This window comes from Zeus faber (assembly GCF_960531495.2).
Source record: "Zeus faber genome assembly, chromosome: 6".
NCBI classification, from domain to species: Eukaryota; Metazoa; Chordata; class Actinopteri; order Zeiformes; family Zeidae; genus Zeus; species Zeus faber.
The window spans coordinates 9,058,452-9,073,311 of NC_137201.1; the positions used below are offsets into that span (position 1 = coordinate 9,058,452).

Below are 14,860 nucleotides of genomic sequence, written 5' to 3' on the forward strand. Positions count from 1 at the left end.
CCTCTGGCTAAGTCGCAAAGTCACTTTGTACAGAAGCCTCGTAATGTACACCAAGTCCAATTCTAATAGAGGTTTAGAAGCATTTGTTGGACTCAAAAGTGTGTAACTAATCACACATTTACAAATATTGGAACACAAGATTGGCAGCTGATGCAAACAAACAGTATAAGCAGCTGGAGTCAGCTTGCATTTAAGCCTATCCTGCGTTCCCATGCTTGTTTATCTGCTTCGTTATTCAGTACAACTCGACCCCCCACCGCCAATGGTATGACACCAAGAGAGGGCTGCAAAGTCATCAATCCAATAAATGTGTTGTCTACTGTTTTAAAGCTGTCATCCCAATGTGTGAGTGTGAGAGTGAACGCTCTCATGAGTAAGATTAATACGTTTAGTTGTTAGTTGCTGTTTTTGCCAGATGCCAAGTGAGTAAACTACTTTTCGCAGGGTTTTTTATTTTTTATTTTTTGCCTTGGAAGAAAGATCCAGTGCAGGAAAATGGTACAAAAAAAAAATCTTGATTTTCCCATCTCTTGCAATTATGGAGAAGCGTGTTGATTGACCGCTTACTGTTCATTGTTTATGTTTTGACCAATGTGATCATGCTGTGCGTGGGACCTTTAGCCAGAATACAAAAACTGTACCGTTTATTAATTTATCTTTTAGTGGGAAAGAGTTATGAGACATAGTTTAACAGTGGCATCCTACAGGTGAGTTGTCTACATATTTTGTGTGTCTGTGGAGGGGAGCCAAGAAAATAAAGTATCCACCTAAATTCCTCCAGCTTCCAAGGTTTCCAGAAAAGCTCAGAGATGGGCCAAACACAAAACTATAAAAGTACTCGGAACACAGAATTTAATTATTTTATTAAAGCATGTCCCAGAGCTGTTTATTACAACCAGTTTAAACACGTGGTCAACACTAAATTGTGTATGAGCACAGCTTCTGTTCCAGGTTGTGTTTCATAATTGTGTTATGGTTTTCCTTTTGTATTTGTCTGGACTGGTTTTCCGGGTTAGTCTGAGATCCGAAATAGACATTTGAAATAAGTTTAATGGTACATTTACTGGCATAATCACTGGCAAACCATCAGCGTTGACTCCGCTCCCTCGAGATACTGTTTTGGTTTTGGTTTTTGTGCCGTTTCGACTCACAGGAAGATGATTTGATTTGTTTTCCCGTTGACGGAAAGTTTCAATGATGTTTTATTTGTTTTCCAGAGGAAAAACCTCAACCTGTTGCTGAGCGTGTTTGTGCTGGCGGCCTGCGGAGCGATACTGCTGGCCGGCCGCCTCTACTGGATGGGCAACAAACCCCCAAACTTCTCCAACTCTGACAACCCGGCGGCGGACTCGCCCTCCCTCCTCACCAGAACGCTCACTTTCTTACACCTGCCGGCGGTGAACGTCTGGCTTCTCCTCTGCCCCGACACCCTCAGCTTCGACTGGTCCATGGACGCCCTGCCTCTGGTCCGGAGCCTGACCGATTGGAGGAACCTCCACACGGCGGCCTTCTATCTGGGATTGCTGGCGCTGGCCTGGTTCGGCCTGCGGACGCGGCAGGCGGCCAAGGGCCGCGAGGCCAACGGCAAAACCCACCAGCACGTGGCCAACGGCAGGAACGGCAACAGCAACGGACACAGCTACCACTGCAACGGCCAGGAGCAAACAAACAACTCCCACGCTGAACCCCACACGAACGGTACCAAAAAGCACTATGAAACCAGGATTCAGCCAGGACTGCCTACCACAGAGAACGTGGTAGTCTTCTCCATAGGCCTGTTGGCTGTCCCTTTCTTGCCCGCCACCAACCTATTCTTCTACGTGGGCTTTGTGGTGGCCGAGAGAGTGCTTTACCTCCCCAGCATGGGCTTCTGTCTGCTGGTGGCCGTGGGGATGAGGTCCCTGTACGTGCGCCTGCCGCGCACGTGCTCCAGGACGGCGTTGGTGGGCTGCGGCGCGGCCCTGGTGCTGCTGTTTGGGATTAAGACCGCTCTGAGAAACCGGGACTGGCAGAACGAGGAGATGCTCTACAAATCAGGGATTTATGTCAATCCCGCTAAAGGTGAGGAAAAGCTTTTCCAACGGAGACACATTCGCACTTTGTTGCAATTACACTCACACACACACACGCATACACTCACTTCTTGGCTTTCAAATACCACCGTATTAGAGTGTCAGAACAGCGCGAGGAGGCACTCTTAAGGCAAGGTGTTGAATGTGATAACGTGTCCAATCTCGCTGAAAAAACTCCCGTAAGTTTTAAGATGTCTTTTCTTTAACGATCCACTTCACCTCAGAATATACACTCACAAGTTGAACACTCAGCTTCCAGAGCAAGATCCCCTCGGTCAAAATTCTGTTTAATAAGAATATTTTCGTGTGGGAATTGGGAAGCCAATCCTTGCTTTCTTAGTTTGGGGCGAAGTTAAACTTTTAACCCCTGGCTTCCAATGTAACCCACCAAAGCCACCAAACTTAGCCAGTGATCAGAGTTCATATCCTTTCACACTCGAAAGGACACCCTTTGGAATTGGCGACAAAGACGGTGAATAAAATATTCAGCAGCATTGATATTCAAGGTCGCCTGGCACAGATTCACTGTCCAGACCTCCTGTTGTAGAGGGGTTGGTGGGCGGGGGGGTAGCAGCAGGATGCGTTATGTCAGCTTTTCAGATCCTGCAGAGGGTGCTGAGCCATGACGGCTGTTTGTTCTGGCAGACCAGGTCAAATCGGGCCCCGACATTGTCCCCGGCTCACTCCACAAACATATTCGACCGTGGGACTTGGATGGAAGACGTTCTCAAACACCGCCGCCGCCGCCGCATGCACTGGACGGACTTCCGGCTTTTATACGTGAAAGTTATTCATGCAAATCCATGACTTATACAAAGACATGTTACTGAAATGGTCATTTATTTTATTTTTGTTATTATTTTTATACCATTTTCTGTTTGCCTTTATATTTATATATCTCTCTGGGCTATTAAGTCTTTTTTTAATATTATATATTAAATATTACACATTATAATTATAATTATACATTATAAATTCCTCTATAATTTTTTGTGTGTATTATTTTATAATTCTTATTTTTCCGTCTAGTTGTTATTTTGTTTTCAATTCATCTTGTGTCATCATATTATCTCCCGTCGCCCTTGAATCTGTTGCCACAGAGAGCAAATTAATTATATAAGTGGTAATCACTACGCTATCGGCGGTATCAACGGTAAGATCGTTGGCGGCAGAGAAAGCTTATTTTTCATACCTGCTCTGCCAGAAATAATTGTGGTTTTGGCTCCAAGCTTCCCTGGTGTGTCAGCTGTTTGGCCTGAATGTGTTCCTATGTGTGCCAGCTCCTGCATCTGCCAGAGCTACACCTCCTCTCTGGAGAGTCCAACAGAAAAAAACCAACCACACGAAACAAAGCGTAACCTACGACGGCGAGTGACCGCGTGGCGGCGGAATACCTGCTCATTCCAGCCATGTTTTGTTTTTTTTAGAACTACGATCAGAATCGGAATCCGACAAATATACTAAAATATACAGAATATAGGAAAAGCAACGCTGTGCACAGGTATGGCTATGGGTATAAAATATAAATATGGATGAATATGCTGTACAGGATGAATAAATATGTATACAATAATAATATAATAATTACACGATTGTATACATATGATATACATATATTATGGGAAATGATAACAATGGAGCTGTATGAGTAATTTATTGCTATGTTATTACCTCATTATTACAATGTCAGCAAAATTATTACAGTATTATTACAGCATAACAATTTACTGGACAATAATTTTACAAATACAGTTGTAGGGCTGGATGATGTATCGTTATGATATCTATATCGCGATATGAGGCCAAGTCATGTCCACACTACTAATGATAGTTTCTCCAATATTTCCTGTGTAAGTGCACCAAGAGTCATCCCCAAATTATTGTCAATTTGTAGATATCCAGCCCCTGTAGAGTTGCTGTCATTTTTTTTTCTGTTCCGTCCTCCATCACTTCGAATTAACGCTCTCCGTGTCCCCGTGCCAGCGTGGGGCAACCTTGGGAACGTCCTGAAGAACCAGGGCAAGATGGACGAGGCGGAGCTGGCGTACCGAAACGCCCTCTACTACCGCAGGAACATGGCTGACATGCTGTATAACCTGTGAGTTGGAAAAACAATCACGTCGAGGCTAAGTGCGTGGCTTTCAATATGGCTTCCCATCCCTGCTTTATAAGGGTTCTTGTTATGCCTGAGCTCATGTGGCTCAGGTCTTGTGTGAGATTTTTCAGGAGAAAAAACAAAACAAAACATGACCTGAAAATGTTGAAATGTGTCTTAATGTGTCTCGTGTGTTGGTTCAAGCACAGCGGTCTTTGTTACTAAGTAAAGGCTGTGTGTGTGTGTGTGTGTGTGTGTGTGTGTGTGTGTGTGTGTGTGTGTGTGTGTGTGTGTGTGTGTGTGTGTGTGTGTGTGTGTGTGTGTGTGTGTGTGTGTATGTGTGTGTGTGTGTGCCCATCTGCTGGTGTGCTCTGGTCCATTGATCAGCGGCGTTCCCACAGAGGAAGTGCTGTCTTGTAGCACTATCCCCAGGAGCGCGGCCTCTCAGACAGCGTTGTAATAAATCACTGGGTTTTTTTTTCAGCCGCAGGCAAAGTCCATAGACGCCCCGATCTATGACTTTCCTCATGCATCGACAAGCCTCCTTAATATTTGTCTAATTTTAAAAGGAGGCTTTTGACTAGAAACAACCCAACCCCCTCCCTCCAGTTGACTCTCCTCTGTCCTCTGGGTTCCTCTGCTAGAGGTCTGCTGCTACAGGAGAACAACAAGCTCTCTGAGGCTCTCCACTACTACAAGCTGGCCATTGGGAGCCGGCCAACTCTGGCTTGTAAGTACGGCTCTTCCTTTTCTTTTATCGACCATCTCCTGCCCATGCTGTTGCTCTGCAACTCTGCCGTGCCCAGGCCACGGCGTTGCGAGGGCCGCAGGGGGTCAGCGGCTATATGGCCAAATTGACGGCACTCTTCTTCACGAGGCAGATGTGTATTATTACGCAGTTATAGACTCTTACTATGATAGTGTCATGAAATGAATGAATAAGACAATGACATTTCTGATTGCGATTATTCGTATGACAGTTAATCGTAAACTACTATTTTATGATCGTGACAGCCCTCGTCAAGTCAACCGTTTTCCCCCATTAACCTCAACCAGATATTGTATTTGTATTGGTGGTCACTCTTTGTCTTTCCCTCTCATTCGGTCTCTTCCCCTATAATCATCTCAGTTTTCCGGCATTTCCACGGATGTTGTCGCGCTAGGTCTAGTCGCCGCGTCTACGAGCCTCTTTCCCTGATTAGCAGCGCTCACAGTCCCCGCGGATCACACCATAAATGAGCTCCCTATTGTTCCAGGCATCAGCCAGTGACGGATAGACACAGAGCCTTTAAATGTCTCTTCCGTTCTTTCCCCAGATTAATTAATAGACCTAATCGAAATCGCGGTTTAGACCAGAAAATTTGCATTCGGCACACAATTAGCCAATCTGTTGCAGCCGATAACAAGGTTAATTAATTAGACTGTGTGAGCGGAGCATGGCGAAGACAGAACGACAAAGCGACAGTGGGAATGTGTTGGTTTTTTATTTTTATTTTTTCATTGTTTTTGACAGGGTTAGGCTGTCACCCGCTGCCTCTAATGACATGTATCTGGTGCAAATGCTCATGCGATTATTAAAGATGTAGAAGCCATCCCTCTCCCCGGTAAAAAAAACAAAACTAAAAAAACCCAATTGATTTTCTCTCTTGACATCGCCTGCGTTGGGAAGCGGTTTGCGGCGGGGCGCTGCAGCTTGAAACGCCAGCTTTTCCCTCCCTGTCTGCTTTTAGGTTCCAAGGGCGGCGAGCGACGTGAGGTAAAATAATAAATACATAGAAAATGAAAAATCATCTTCTGAAGCTCAGCGCAGGACTCTGTAGCTCAGCGATGCGGTGTGAAGTCAACATGCACTTCTGAAATAGAAATCCCAAAAGTCCCCTGGACGAGCAGCATGAGGAGCGGTTGTTGTAGATTTAGGGGTACCCGTCAGGGTACACCCGGCGGTGGCGGAGGCCCCTTGGACTCCATGGAGTTCCAAACCCCCCCTCATTGAACGCGCATATTTATCAGTGAGTGAGCCCGCGAAATTGATCCAATATGGAGTCGATTCATTCCACCGTCCTGTCTGGATGGAAGCTAGTTCAGAGAGAAGAGGTCCGCAGAGGCTAGTTACTCTCTGACTGCATTATCGATTGATTTTCTGTTGTATCTCATCGTGGAGGGAGAATAAGCAGAAAGCCTAGCGATTCCCCGTACACTGGCAAAGGGCACAGAAGAAGTTTCAAAAGCATCAAGGGTGATCAATCATTGCCCCCACCCCCATGCATTTAATATTTAGCAACATGTCCAAAGTCGTACTATCACCAGTGCACCCTCCCGGACCGCTGTCGTTTGCTCCCCACAGCGGCCTACTTGAACACGGGCATCATCCTGATGAACCAAGCTCGGCTGGACGAGGCCAAGCGCACCTTTCTCACCTGCGCGGACATTCCCGACGAGAACCTGAAGGACCCCCACGCCCACAAGAGCTCCGTCACCAGCTGCCTGTACAACCTGGGCAAGCTCCTCCACGAGCAGGGACACCAGGAGGTAAGGACAGATATTCGGCCTATCCTACTTGTGAGGACCCCAAATCAACTGCTTTTCCCCAAGACCTTTACGGCGAACCTTCACTTGGCTGCTAATAATGGTGCATCGGGACTAATGGAGGATTTGATATATTGATGGTGCACTGGTGAAGGAGAAAGAGAAGGTGCCTCTGACTCTGTTTCCAGCCTCTTTACATTCCCTCGAGGTCTTTCCTTCCATTTAGGCGTGAGATGCAATTCAGAGGTGAATCGCTAGACCCCTTTGTACCGTAGAGTCAATACGTGACACCGCTTTGGTTTTCCCTATGTTTCTTTAATTGCCGTGACACTCGAGGATTGAGCTCTTTCTAACAGGGCTCTCTTTTTACCGGCCTCTCGAGCAACCCCCTCAATTCCATGCTGGGCATTCACAGTTCCGGGGGTTCCGGGGCGCAGGGGTGGAACGACGAGTTGCCCCCCCCCCCACCAACCCCCGGACCTCTCTTTGCATCGTGTCTAATACGTAGCGCCCCCCCACCTCTTTTCTTTCCTCCGTAGGAGGCCCTCTCCGTGTATAAAGAGGCGGTGCAGAAAATGCCGAGGCAATTTGCACCTCAGAGCCTCTACAACATGATGGGTAAGTGCTGGTTTTGTTTTATTCGCGTTGGAAAGGTAAAAGGCCGCTGTCTATTGAAGGCATAGCGATTTTTTCTTAAAAGTTGGATGCAATCTTTGCCCAAATACGGATGGACTCATTTCAACAAAGGGAAAGTGAATTGGGTTTTCATGCACTTAAGCTTTACCACACTCTATCTCCATCAAGCAGACATTTTTCTGCCATGTTTTGTCTAATGGATTTGCACGTATTGATTTCTAATACTATTTTTAAACTTCATTCAATTTTGCTACAGTTGGGTGCACATTTCTTGCATCCAGCTGACTGCATTGAAGCAGCAGACTGAGCACAGTAACTTTTGCTAAAGATCTGATTTTGATTTTAGTTAAGTTTATTTCTTTCAGTGACATCTAACCCTAGGCATACTATACAGTAGGAGTCGCAGGTTGCGGCAAAATGGTGAAACACGGGAGTTGGGAAGTCGTTCCATTTTCGGAGTGAGTGTTTCTAAGCACCGCAGATGATGCACATGACCTGCGCCCTACTGTTTAGCCAGCTTTGAGCAGAATTACAGCTTTGATTGGAAATTAAATAAATAAATAAATAAATAAATAGGGTTGCGCAATTTGCTCAGTGAGTTTCATTAGACAGACAAACCTTTCTTTGTGAGTGAAACGTCCGAGTTTCAAAAGCCCACATTGGAAACAGACTACGACAACATCCATTCCTAATGAGGTTCTGCTTCGGATTGCACCCAAGGCTGTTGGCGGTCAGAGATTCGCCGATTTCATAGTTGTAAGCAAAGAGCCACAATTATTTACATATATATATATATATATATATATATTTCTCTTGCAAAGAGCGGTTGGCGGTATTTGTCCGAGAGGTCGAGCTCTCTGTAGAGTGTTTTCCAGGACAATTATAACCACGCTGGCATCATTAAAGCTGTGAGCCAACAGATGCTGGATTTGAAAATAAATTGTGATTTTCAAGATATAAATCTTCAGTGGCCACCCTGTAAATGAGTCCTACCAACTGGTTCCACTCGCTCGTTCTGGTCACTCATAAAGCCTGTCCCCCGCTGAGGGTTCTTTTTCTTTTCTTTTTCCTCTTTGTATGTCTGTCTTCTCTATCTTTTCTCTCTTAGCTTCCCTCTCAATATGAACCTGAAATCCTTACCCAGGCGTAGGCCATACCACCAGCTTTACAGTTACCTTGGTTCACTTAGTAATGGGCCAAATGCATTTTGACAGAGTTGCAGAGATTATGTCAAAACGTGGCTCCGCTGGTTCTCGGAGGCAGATCTCTGATTACCGCGACTCAGTGTGTCGCAGTTTCTGCGCCAAGTGGGTTTGCACATTTGGCACACCTACTCATATTTGTCTCCAGGCCCCGCTCCTGCCGTTTGTCAGGCTCCGAACGGCGGAAGCTTTCGTCGGGGGTCTGACCCAGGGCAGTAATCTGCGCCCCCGCATGTCCCGCTCCAGCTCTTTCTGGTGGGCTGTGGAATGTTCCACTCGGAGAGACGGTTTTCAGCCGCTTGGATTCAGTGTCACTCCTAATTGCACGTTGGTATTTGAGTTCATCTCGGACAGAGGTCCACTGAAATGTAGCGTTCTTTTTTAAAACCCCGAAAAGGGCATTTCAGTAAAATATTCAATAACTTATACTGTATTCATTGGACACTGTATCTGAAAAGCGTCTGAAAAGAGTATTTTTTGTGAAACTGGCTACTAGTCTGCTCAAGAGCTAATATTGCCCTGTGTACTTTCTTTTTATAGTGTATCTGGCTGTATCTGTTGTTCATTAAGATGGCCGACAGATACTGAGCTGATAAGGTGGATGACCCTCCGGTTTCACATCGCAACCGCGAAGCCGAAACCAGGAGGGTGACCCTTCCAAAGATTATAAAAGGGATATTGTTCTTTAATCCTTTTTTAGTTTGTTCTGCTTTACGTGAGCCGCTGACCGGGAACTCTTTTAAGACAGTTTGATTCTGGGACTTGGGTATCGCGGATTTAAAATATCATAATTTGAAACACAAGCTGCAATGACGGATAACATCTTGAACGAATACCTTCTCCAACTTTACAACGGCAAGGAGTTTGCGAAAGGCGCGAGTCTGAACCGTTGTGAAAGCAGGACAGGGTGGTGGTGGTTTTTGGACTGGATGCCACGTGCGTTCTTATTTTTAGCACATTCAGATGTGTCATTACACAGCTGAGTAACCAGAACCCACCTGTGGCTTATCTTCGATACTTATCAGGGAAAGCATTACTCTTCATCCCCGAAGAGTTAAAGTATGACTCGACTCTAGTTCAGATAGCGCATTCTTTTATTTTCGGAAATCCCCAAAAACTTGCGACCAGAGGACAGACTTGTTCGCCCCGTTGTACGTTGATGTGAAGTGCCTGGCACACCCTCAGTTCTTCTCCTTCCCATAATGACAGTTCAAATATTGTTTTGACTGTGTTTTGCCCAATTACAGGCCTGTGATGTCAAAGTCTTGCAATAATACAAGTACGAGGGCGACTAGGTCATTGTTTATCCAGGTGTTAGCAGACAGAGGTTCCTTAAACTGATATTGGATGATGTCTGAAAGATCACGGAGGGTGTTGATGCTTTTGTCTTTTGCTCTCTAGAGAAACTCCAGACAAGACTACCTCTCACATGATCCGCTCCAGAATCGGGTTATTTTTTCCAGCAGTGCTCCGAGCCTGGTGTAGACCCCGGCCCGTTCCAACACCTAAGAAAACCAAAAGAAAACATCTGAATTGATTGTTTTTATGGTTAGAGGATAGGCTCAGTGTTTTTACAATATTTCTTGCATGAGCTAGAGCCACACAGGCCACATTTCAACCAATAGTTGACGTTTAGCATGTTTATTGAGGGCTACAGCAGCTGCCCAGTTTGACTGCTAAAAATGTAACGCCATCATTGAAACTCTTACGCCATTGCAACATGCGTTGCAATCGCATTGCAACTAAAAATATGCTCTGTTATTTGAAAAATATGAAAAATATATATGATTTTTTTAAAGTATTGACTCATTGACTCATTATTTTCCTTTAAGATTTCAGTGCATTCATGACAATCAGTAGACATTTGTGCAGCGATTTGTCAGATTGGGGGCTGGGTAGGTATAGGGTGTCAGACCCCAACTAGAGGGAAGCCAGAGGGGGCTTCCCCATGACCGCAGGTATTATTGGACTTCTCACTGGAACAATGGGAAGATGTGTGAGTCCTTAGCCTGTGACACCCTGACCTCTGACCCCTGACCGCTGACTTTCCTGTCACAGGAGAGGCCTATGTGCGGCTGAACAAGCTGGAAGAGGCCGAACACTGGTATCGAGAGTCGCTGAGAGCCAAGCCGGACCACATCCCTGCTCACCTGACCTATGGCAAACTGCTGGCCATGACGGTGAGATCACTTTTACCCTACTGGACAGCTCACCCCCTCGAGCGCTTTCCACTCTTCACATCATTGTTTTGACCCTTTCTTTTCTGTCACTGTTATAACCTCGGCTGTTATAATCAGCTCTATCCAGCTACTTCTCTGAAGAGCTCTAATGTTCGAGTTAGGTTTCGACGGTTAATCGATGGACTGCATGTGTATGCGTATGTGAGACAGAGAGCGACGGAGAGAGAGAGCAGAAAGCCATTGACGGGGAGTGATCTTACTGAGTTTCTCAGGGTGTCCTCATCCTCCCATGGGAGCAGCGCTTCCTGATTGAAACCCATGTCATGGCCGCACTTTGTCTTCGTAAGTAAGTGTGGGGATTGGCACGAGAGTTACAGTTCTGTTGGACACAGGAAGGATAGAGGAGCCCGTGGTAAACATCCTCAGCGCTCTACGTGGTCAAATCCACATTCACAATGTTTTCTAGGTCAAATGAGATGATATCATTGCGGGGCCATATGGACGACCTGTATTTTAATGAGAAAGGAAAGGCCTTTCTGTCTTTCTGCAGAGGGGGGGGGGGGCAGTAGTTTGGCAGCAGTTCACTGAGTCCCAAAGTTCACGTGGGTGTGGCCATGCCGCAGAGTCATTTTCCAAACAAGCGACAGGTCTAAACTAGAGAGGAGGATCTCCGATAGAGCCCAGGGAGGTGGCTGCTTCGTACTTAACAGAGAAGGTCAGTTTCGACCGGCAAAAGAACACATGTAAGCCGACTGGAAGAGGGGTTGGTCTCAGAGGTCAAAGGAGGGTTTTTTTTTTTTTGTTTTTGTTCGCTTTTCAGGCCGACACTCCTTCCTTTCACCGTCCACATCCCGAATAGCAGGACATGTCCTCAGAGGACTAGAGAAGGGCCTCATTTACAGTCGAGCAACAAAGTCTTTTTTCATTCACTTTTGTATTTATTAGTTCACAGGTAAGAGTTGGCGTGTATCGTAAAATATATCTATGTCGTGTTGGACCACTCCCACATTGTGGAAACATTTTTAAATGTGACTGTTACTGTCATGAGCTTGCTAAAGGGCTGAACCAGAGAGCTAAAGTGGAGTATTTCTCTTGGGTGTATTTTATTACCAGGGCCTTTAATACCACCACCTACTCTGAGCGAGGTAGGCCTGTGGTCTTAAATCTTCATTGTGTTTGTCGACTCACATCAACTTTACTGTTAGAACATGCTAGACCAATGGTCTGCTTCACGTCAACCTCAGCTGCCACTACAAATAAAAATCCCTGGACAATAGGCTTGGGCGATCGCGCACAATTCCAATTTCAATTGGAGATTTTATCAGGGAAGGGGGTGCGCGTGCATAGAATGTAATGTAATGGGTCAAATGTGGTCTCCCTGTTCCAGAAGTGCAGTTTATTATTTACAGGTTATTCACACAAAAACATCTAGTTTTTACTAAATTAAGTCCCATAGCAACGGAAAGCAACTGGGAGACGTGTGATAGTATGGATACACAGGTTTTTTAGGGACAGGAAAGAACAAAAAAAATTGTTTCATACATGTAGGAAACCAACTAAAATAAATATCTCTAAAGTAAAAAGGAGTTAGGAGTCAAAAAGAAACTAAGGAAACAAACTAAATCTAAGTCTTTCTCTATGAGCTTATATTATATATTGCTATAATAACAAGATTTGCTTATAGAGCTCTGAGAGGAGAGGGCGAGAGCGTCCTCCCTCTCTCTCCCTCTTTGCTCCAGTTTCAGAAACCGGTAAACTGCACTAACACAGTTTTCAATGCTCGGATTTTTCCTGCCGGATACATTTTGTTTTCAAATGTCTGTCGCCGATGTCAATCGCGATCGACTCCATCCATCGGGACTGGCGATTTAATGGTGAACCTGACCAAGCCTACGAGACAACACTAATTGCTTTCTGAATAAAAAAGCCCCTGGATATCGATAATTCTCTGAAACCACGCCGTATTAGCAAGCCGGCTCCCGTGGGGTGAAACAGAACGATTCCTTTCAAGAAGAGTCTTGGGTTGGAAGGGGAAGAAGTGTAGATGGGGCAAAAATTCACTGGACCATGAAAAGAAATTCACTTTATTACTTTGGAAAGCGTTATTGATTTGGGAGGAAAGTAGAGTTTGAATCTGCAGCGGTGAGCCCCTCTTTATCTCTGACCATGATGCCTGCAAAGCGTAGCATAGAGCTCCCCACTATCATCAGAGGGTAAATTATACTATCAGAGAAAAGGCCATAGTTATTTGGACGGCCTTAGAAGCTCTTCATCTTCAAGAAACGACTCCACAACTTTGCCTGTTTGTCTACCGACCGCAGCGTTTTAAGCCTGCCCAAGGCCGGTGGAGGATGTTGACTTGTTCAGCCAACTCCACTCTATCTCCACCCGCTGCTCACCAATTGCATCCGTCCGCACTGCGACCGATGGAGAGGCTGAAATACTGCAAGGGGCGTCAGATCATGGTGGGAGACGTTCGTTGGGATTGGGATCGAGTTGGCGGTAGGCAAGCTGAGATGAAGGAGGGGAAGCGGGGGGGAGATAAAGCGATGTGGAGATAAGATTGAGGCGGTGGAGTTTTGCAGGTAGCGGGGACTAGCCGGCGGTCATATGCAGAGGTTGTGTGGAGGTTGTGGGGGCCAGCTTTGCAGCAGAACCAGGAAAGAAAAGTTATACTGCAGAGATCGCTATCATCCCCCTCCCGCCGCCACTGCCGCTGCCTCGCTGACCCCCCGCTGCACCTCCGCTGACACCCCAGGGTTTTGTCCATACGCTGAGGCCTCGGGAAATGGGCACACCGGCGGCGATGTTCTTGGGTTGGGGTTGGATTCGGTCATTTAAATGTAATTTCCTCAGCTAATATAATGCAGGTTCTATATACTCCATTTCTAATCACCAAAGGTCACCACGCAGCCAGTGCTGCATAGAGACTCTAGAGCGTATCCCATGTAACTGAAGTGTTGGAAGTAGAGTGGGACTAACAACCTCAAATGAATCTCAGTGTGTGTTACAGTAATACAGTAGGAAAGACGCTCTACATTTATAGTTTATGGTTTGTCATTCCGGCTCTTCAGATACAGTAAATATTTAATTCACTGGCGATATACTTGAAGTCAATGACATATCACTCAGAGGTGATACGGTATGTGCTTAAGCTGACATTTGCTTTTGATTTTAGATTTCTGGGAATGTGCATCCACACCTGTCGCTGACATTTTGAGTGAAAACTGACTGTGTATTCAGAAGGAACCTTAATCCAGCCTTATCCTGACCGCTTCAGCCGGCCCGTCGTGAATATTCTCAGATGTGTCATAATCCAAGTCATCCATCCACTGACAACTGCAAGGCATTTCAGTGTGTGAGCTCTTTTGGCCGGAGTTGCGTTAATAGGAAAAGGCCAGTGTTATTACAAAACCAGCTGCACATCAAGTGCACACTTCTCTCCGTCTGTGAAGTAAAGTATGAAAACAAACAAATGATGCTTTTCAGACATGAACCATTACAGCCCCCTTGGATACCCTCAAATGTATTGAATATAAACTTGGCCCTGGACTGATTTCTGTCCGCATCAAGAGATCTCACACTTAAATATTTATACAAAAGGTTGTGTAGTTATTGGACCATAAGACATTGGGTATGCAAGCCCCCGCCAAGGTATACAGTCATTAATTCTACACTGTTCTGATTGGACAGGAGCCCGTTCTTCAGCGACTAATTGTGCTCACTTTGACTACATGGTTGCATTAATTGGCCTAATTTTCTCTCCTGTTGTATATTTGCTTTATTTCCAGATTCTATCACTCTGGTTGAAGTCTGTTTATCTCTTGTCCATTTCTAATTCTAAATATGCCTTGCCTTCTGGCATAATGTTTATAGGGAAACATAGTAGTATAGTATACCTGTCATTGTGTCCCATGTTAGATATTTTTTCAGTGTGTTTGATTGGACATCTGTTCTCAATGTGAGCTATGATTGGCCAAGCCACGTGACCTGTGGAACCCCTGGGAATGCTGCGGACCCCCAGGCTTCAGTTTGTCCCTGTGCGAAAGTCCTTACTTTCCTAAAATAGAAGAGAAAGAAGGTCCGCTTCTCCCTTTACTCACATGCTGTGGATCCCTGCGCGCGCACACACAAACCGGGACACTTTGT

At 45.6% G+C, this 14,860-nt stretch overlaps 1 protein-coding gene across 1 annotated transcript in view; it reads left to right on the forward strand.

Annotated features, from left to right (window-relative positions):
* The window catches only part of tmtc2b (transmembrane O-mannosyltransferase targeting cadherins 2b), a 105,353-nt gene that overhangs the window by 72,910 nt on the left and 17,583 nt on the right, over nt 1-14,860 (forward strand). The window contains exons 3-8 of the mRNA XM_080001764.1: nt 1,218-2,061; nt 4,056-4,170; nt 4,812-4,897; nt 6,512-6,696; nt 7,233-7,311; nt 10,590-10,711. Of these exons, the coding sequence (XP_079857890.1) occupies nt 1,218-2,061; nt 4,056-4,170; nt 4,812-4,897; nt 6,512-6,696; nt 7,233-7,311; nt 10,590-10,711 (1,431 nt within the window). The remainder of the gene's footprint in view (nt 1-1,217; nt 2,062-4,055; nt 4,171-4,811; nt 4,898-6,511; nt 6,697-7,232; nt 7,312-10,589; nt 10,712-14,860) is intronic.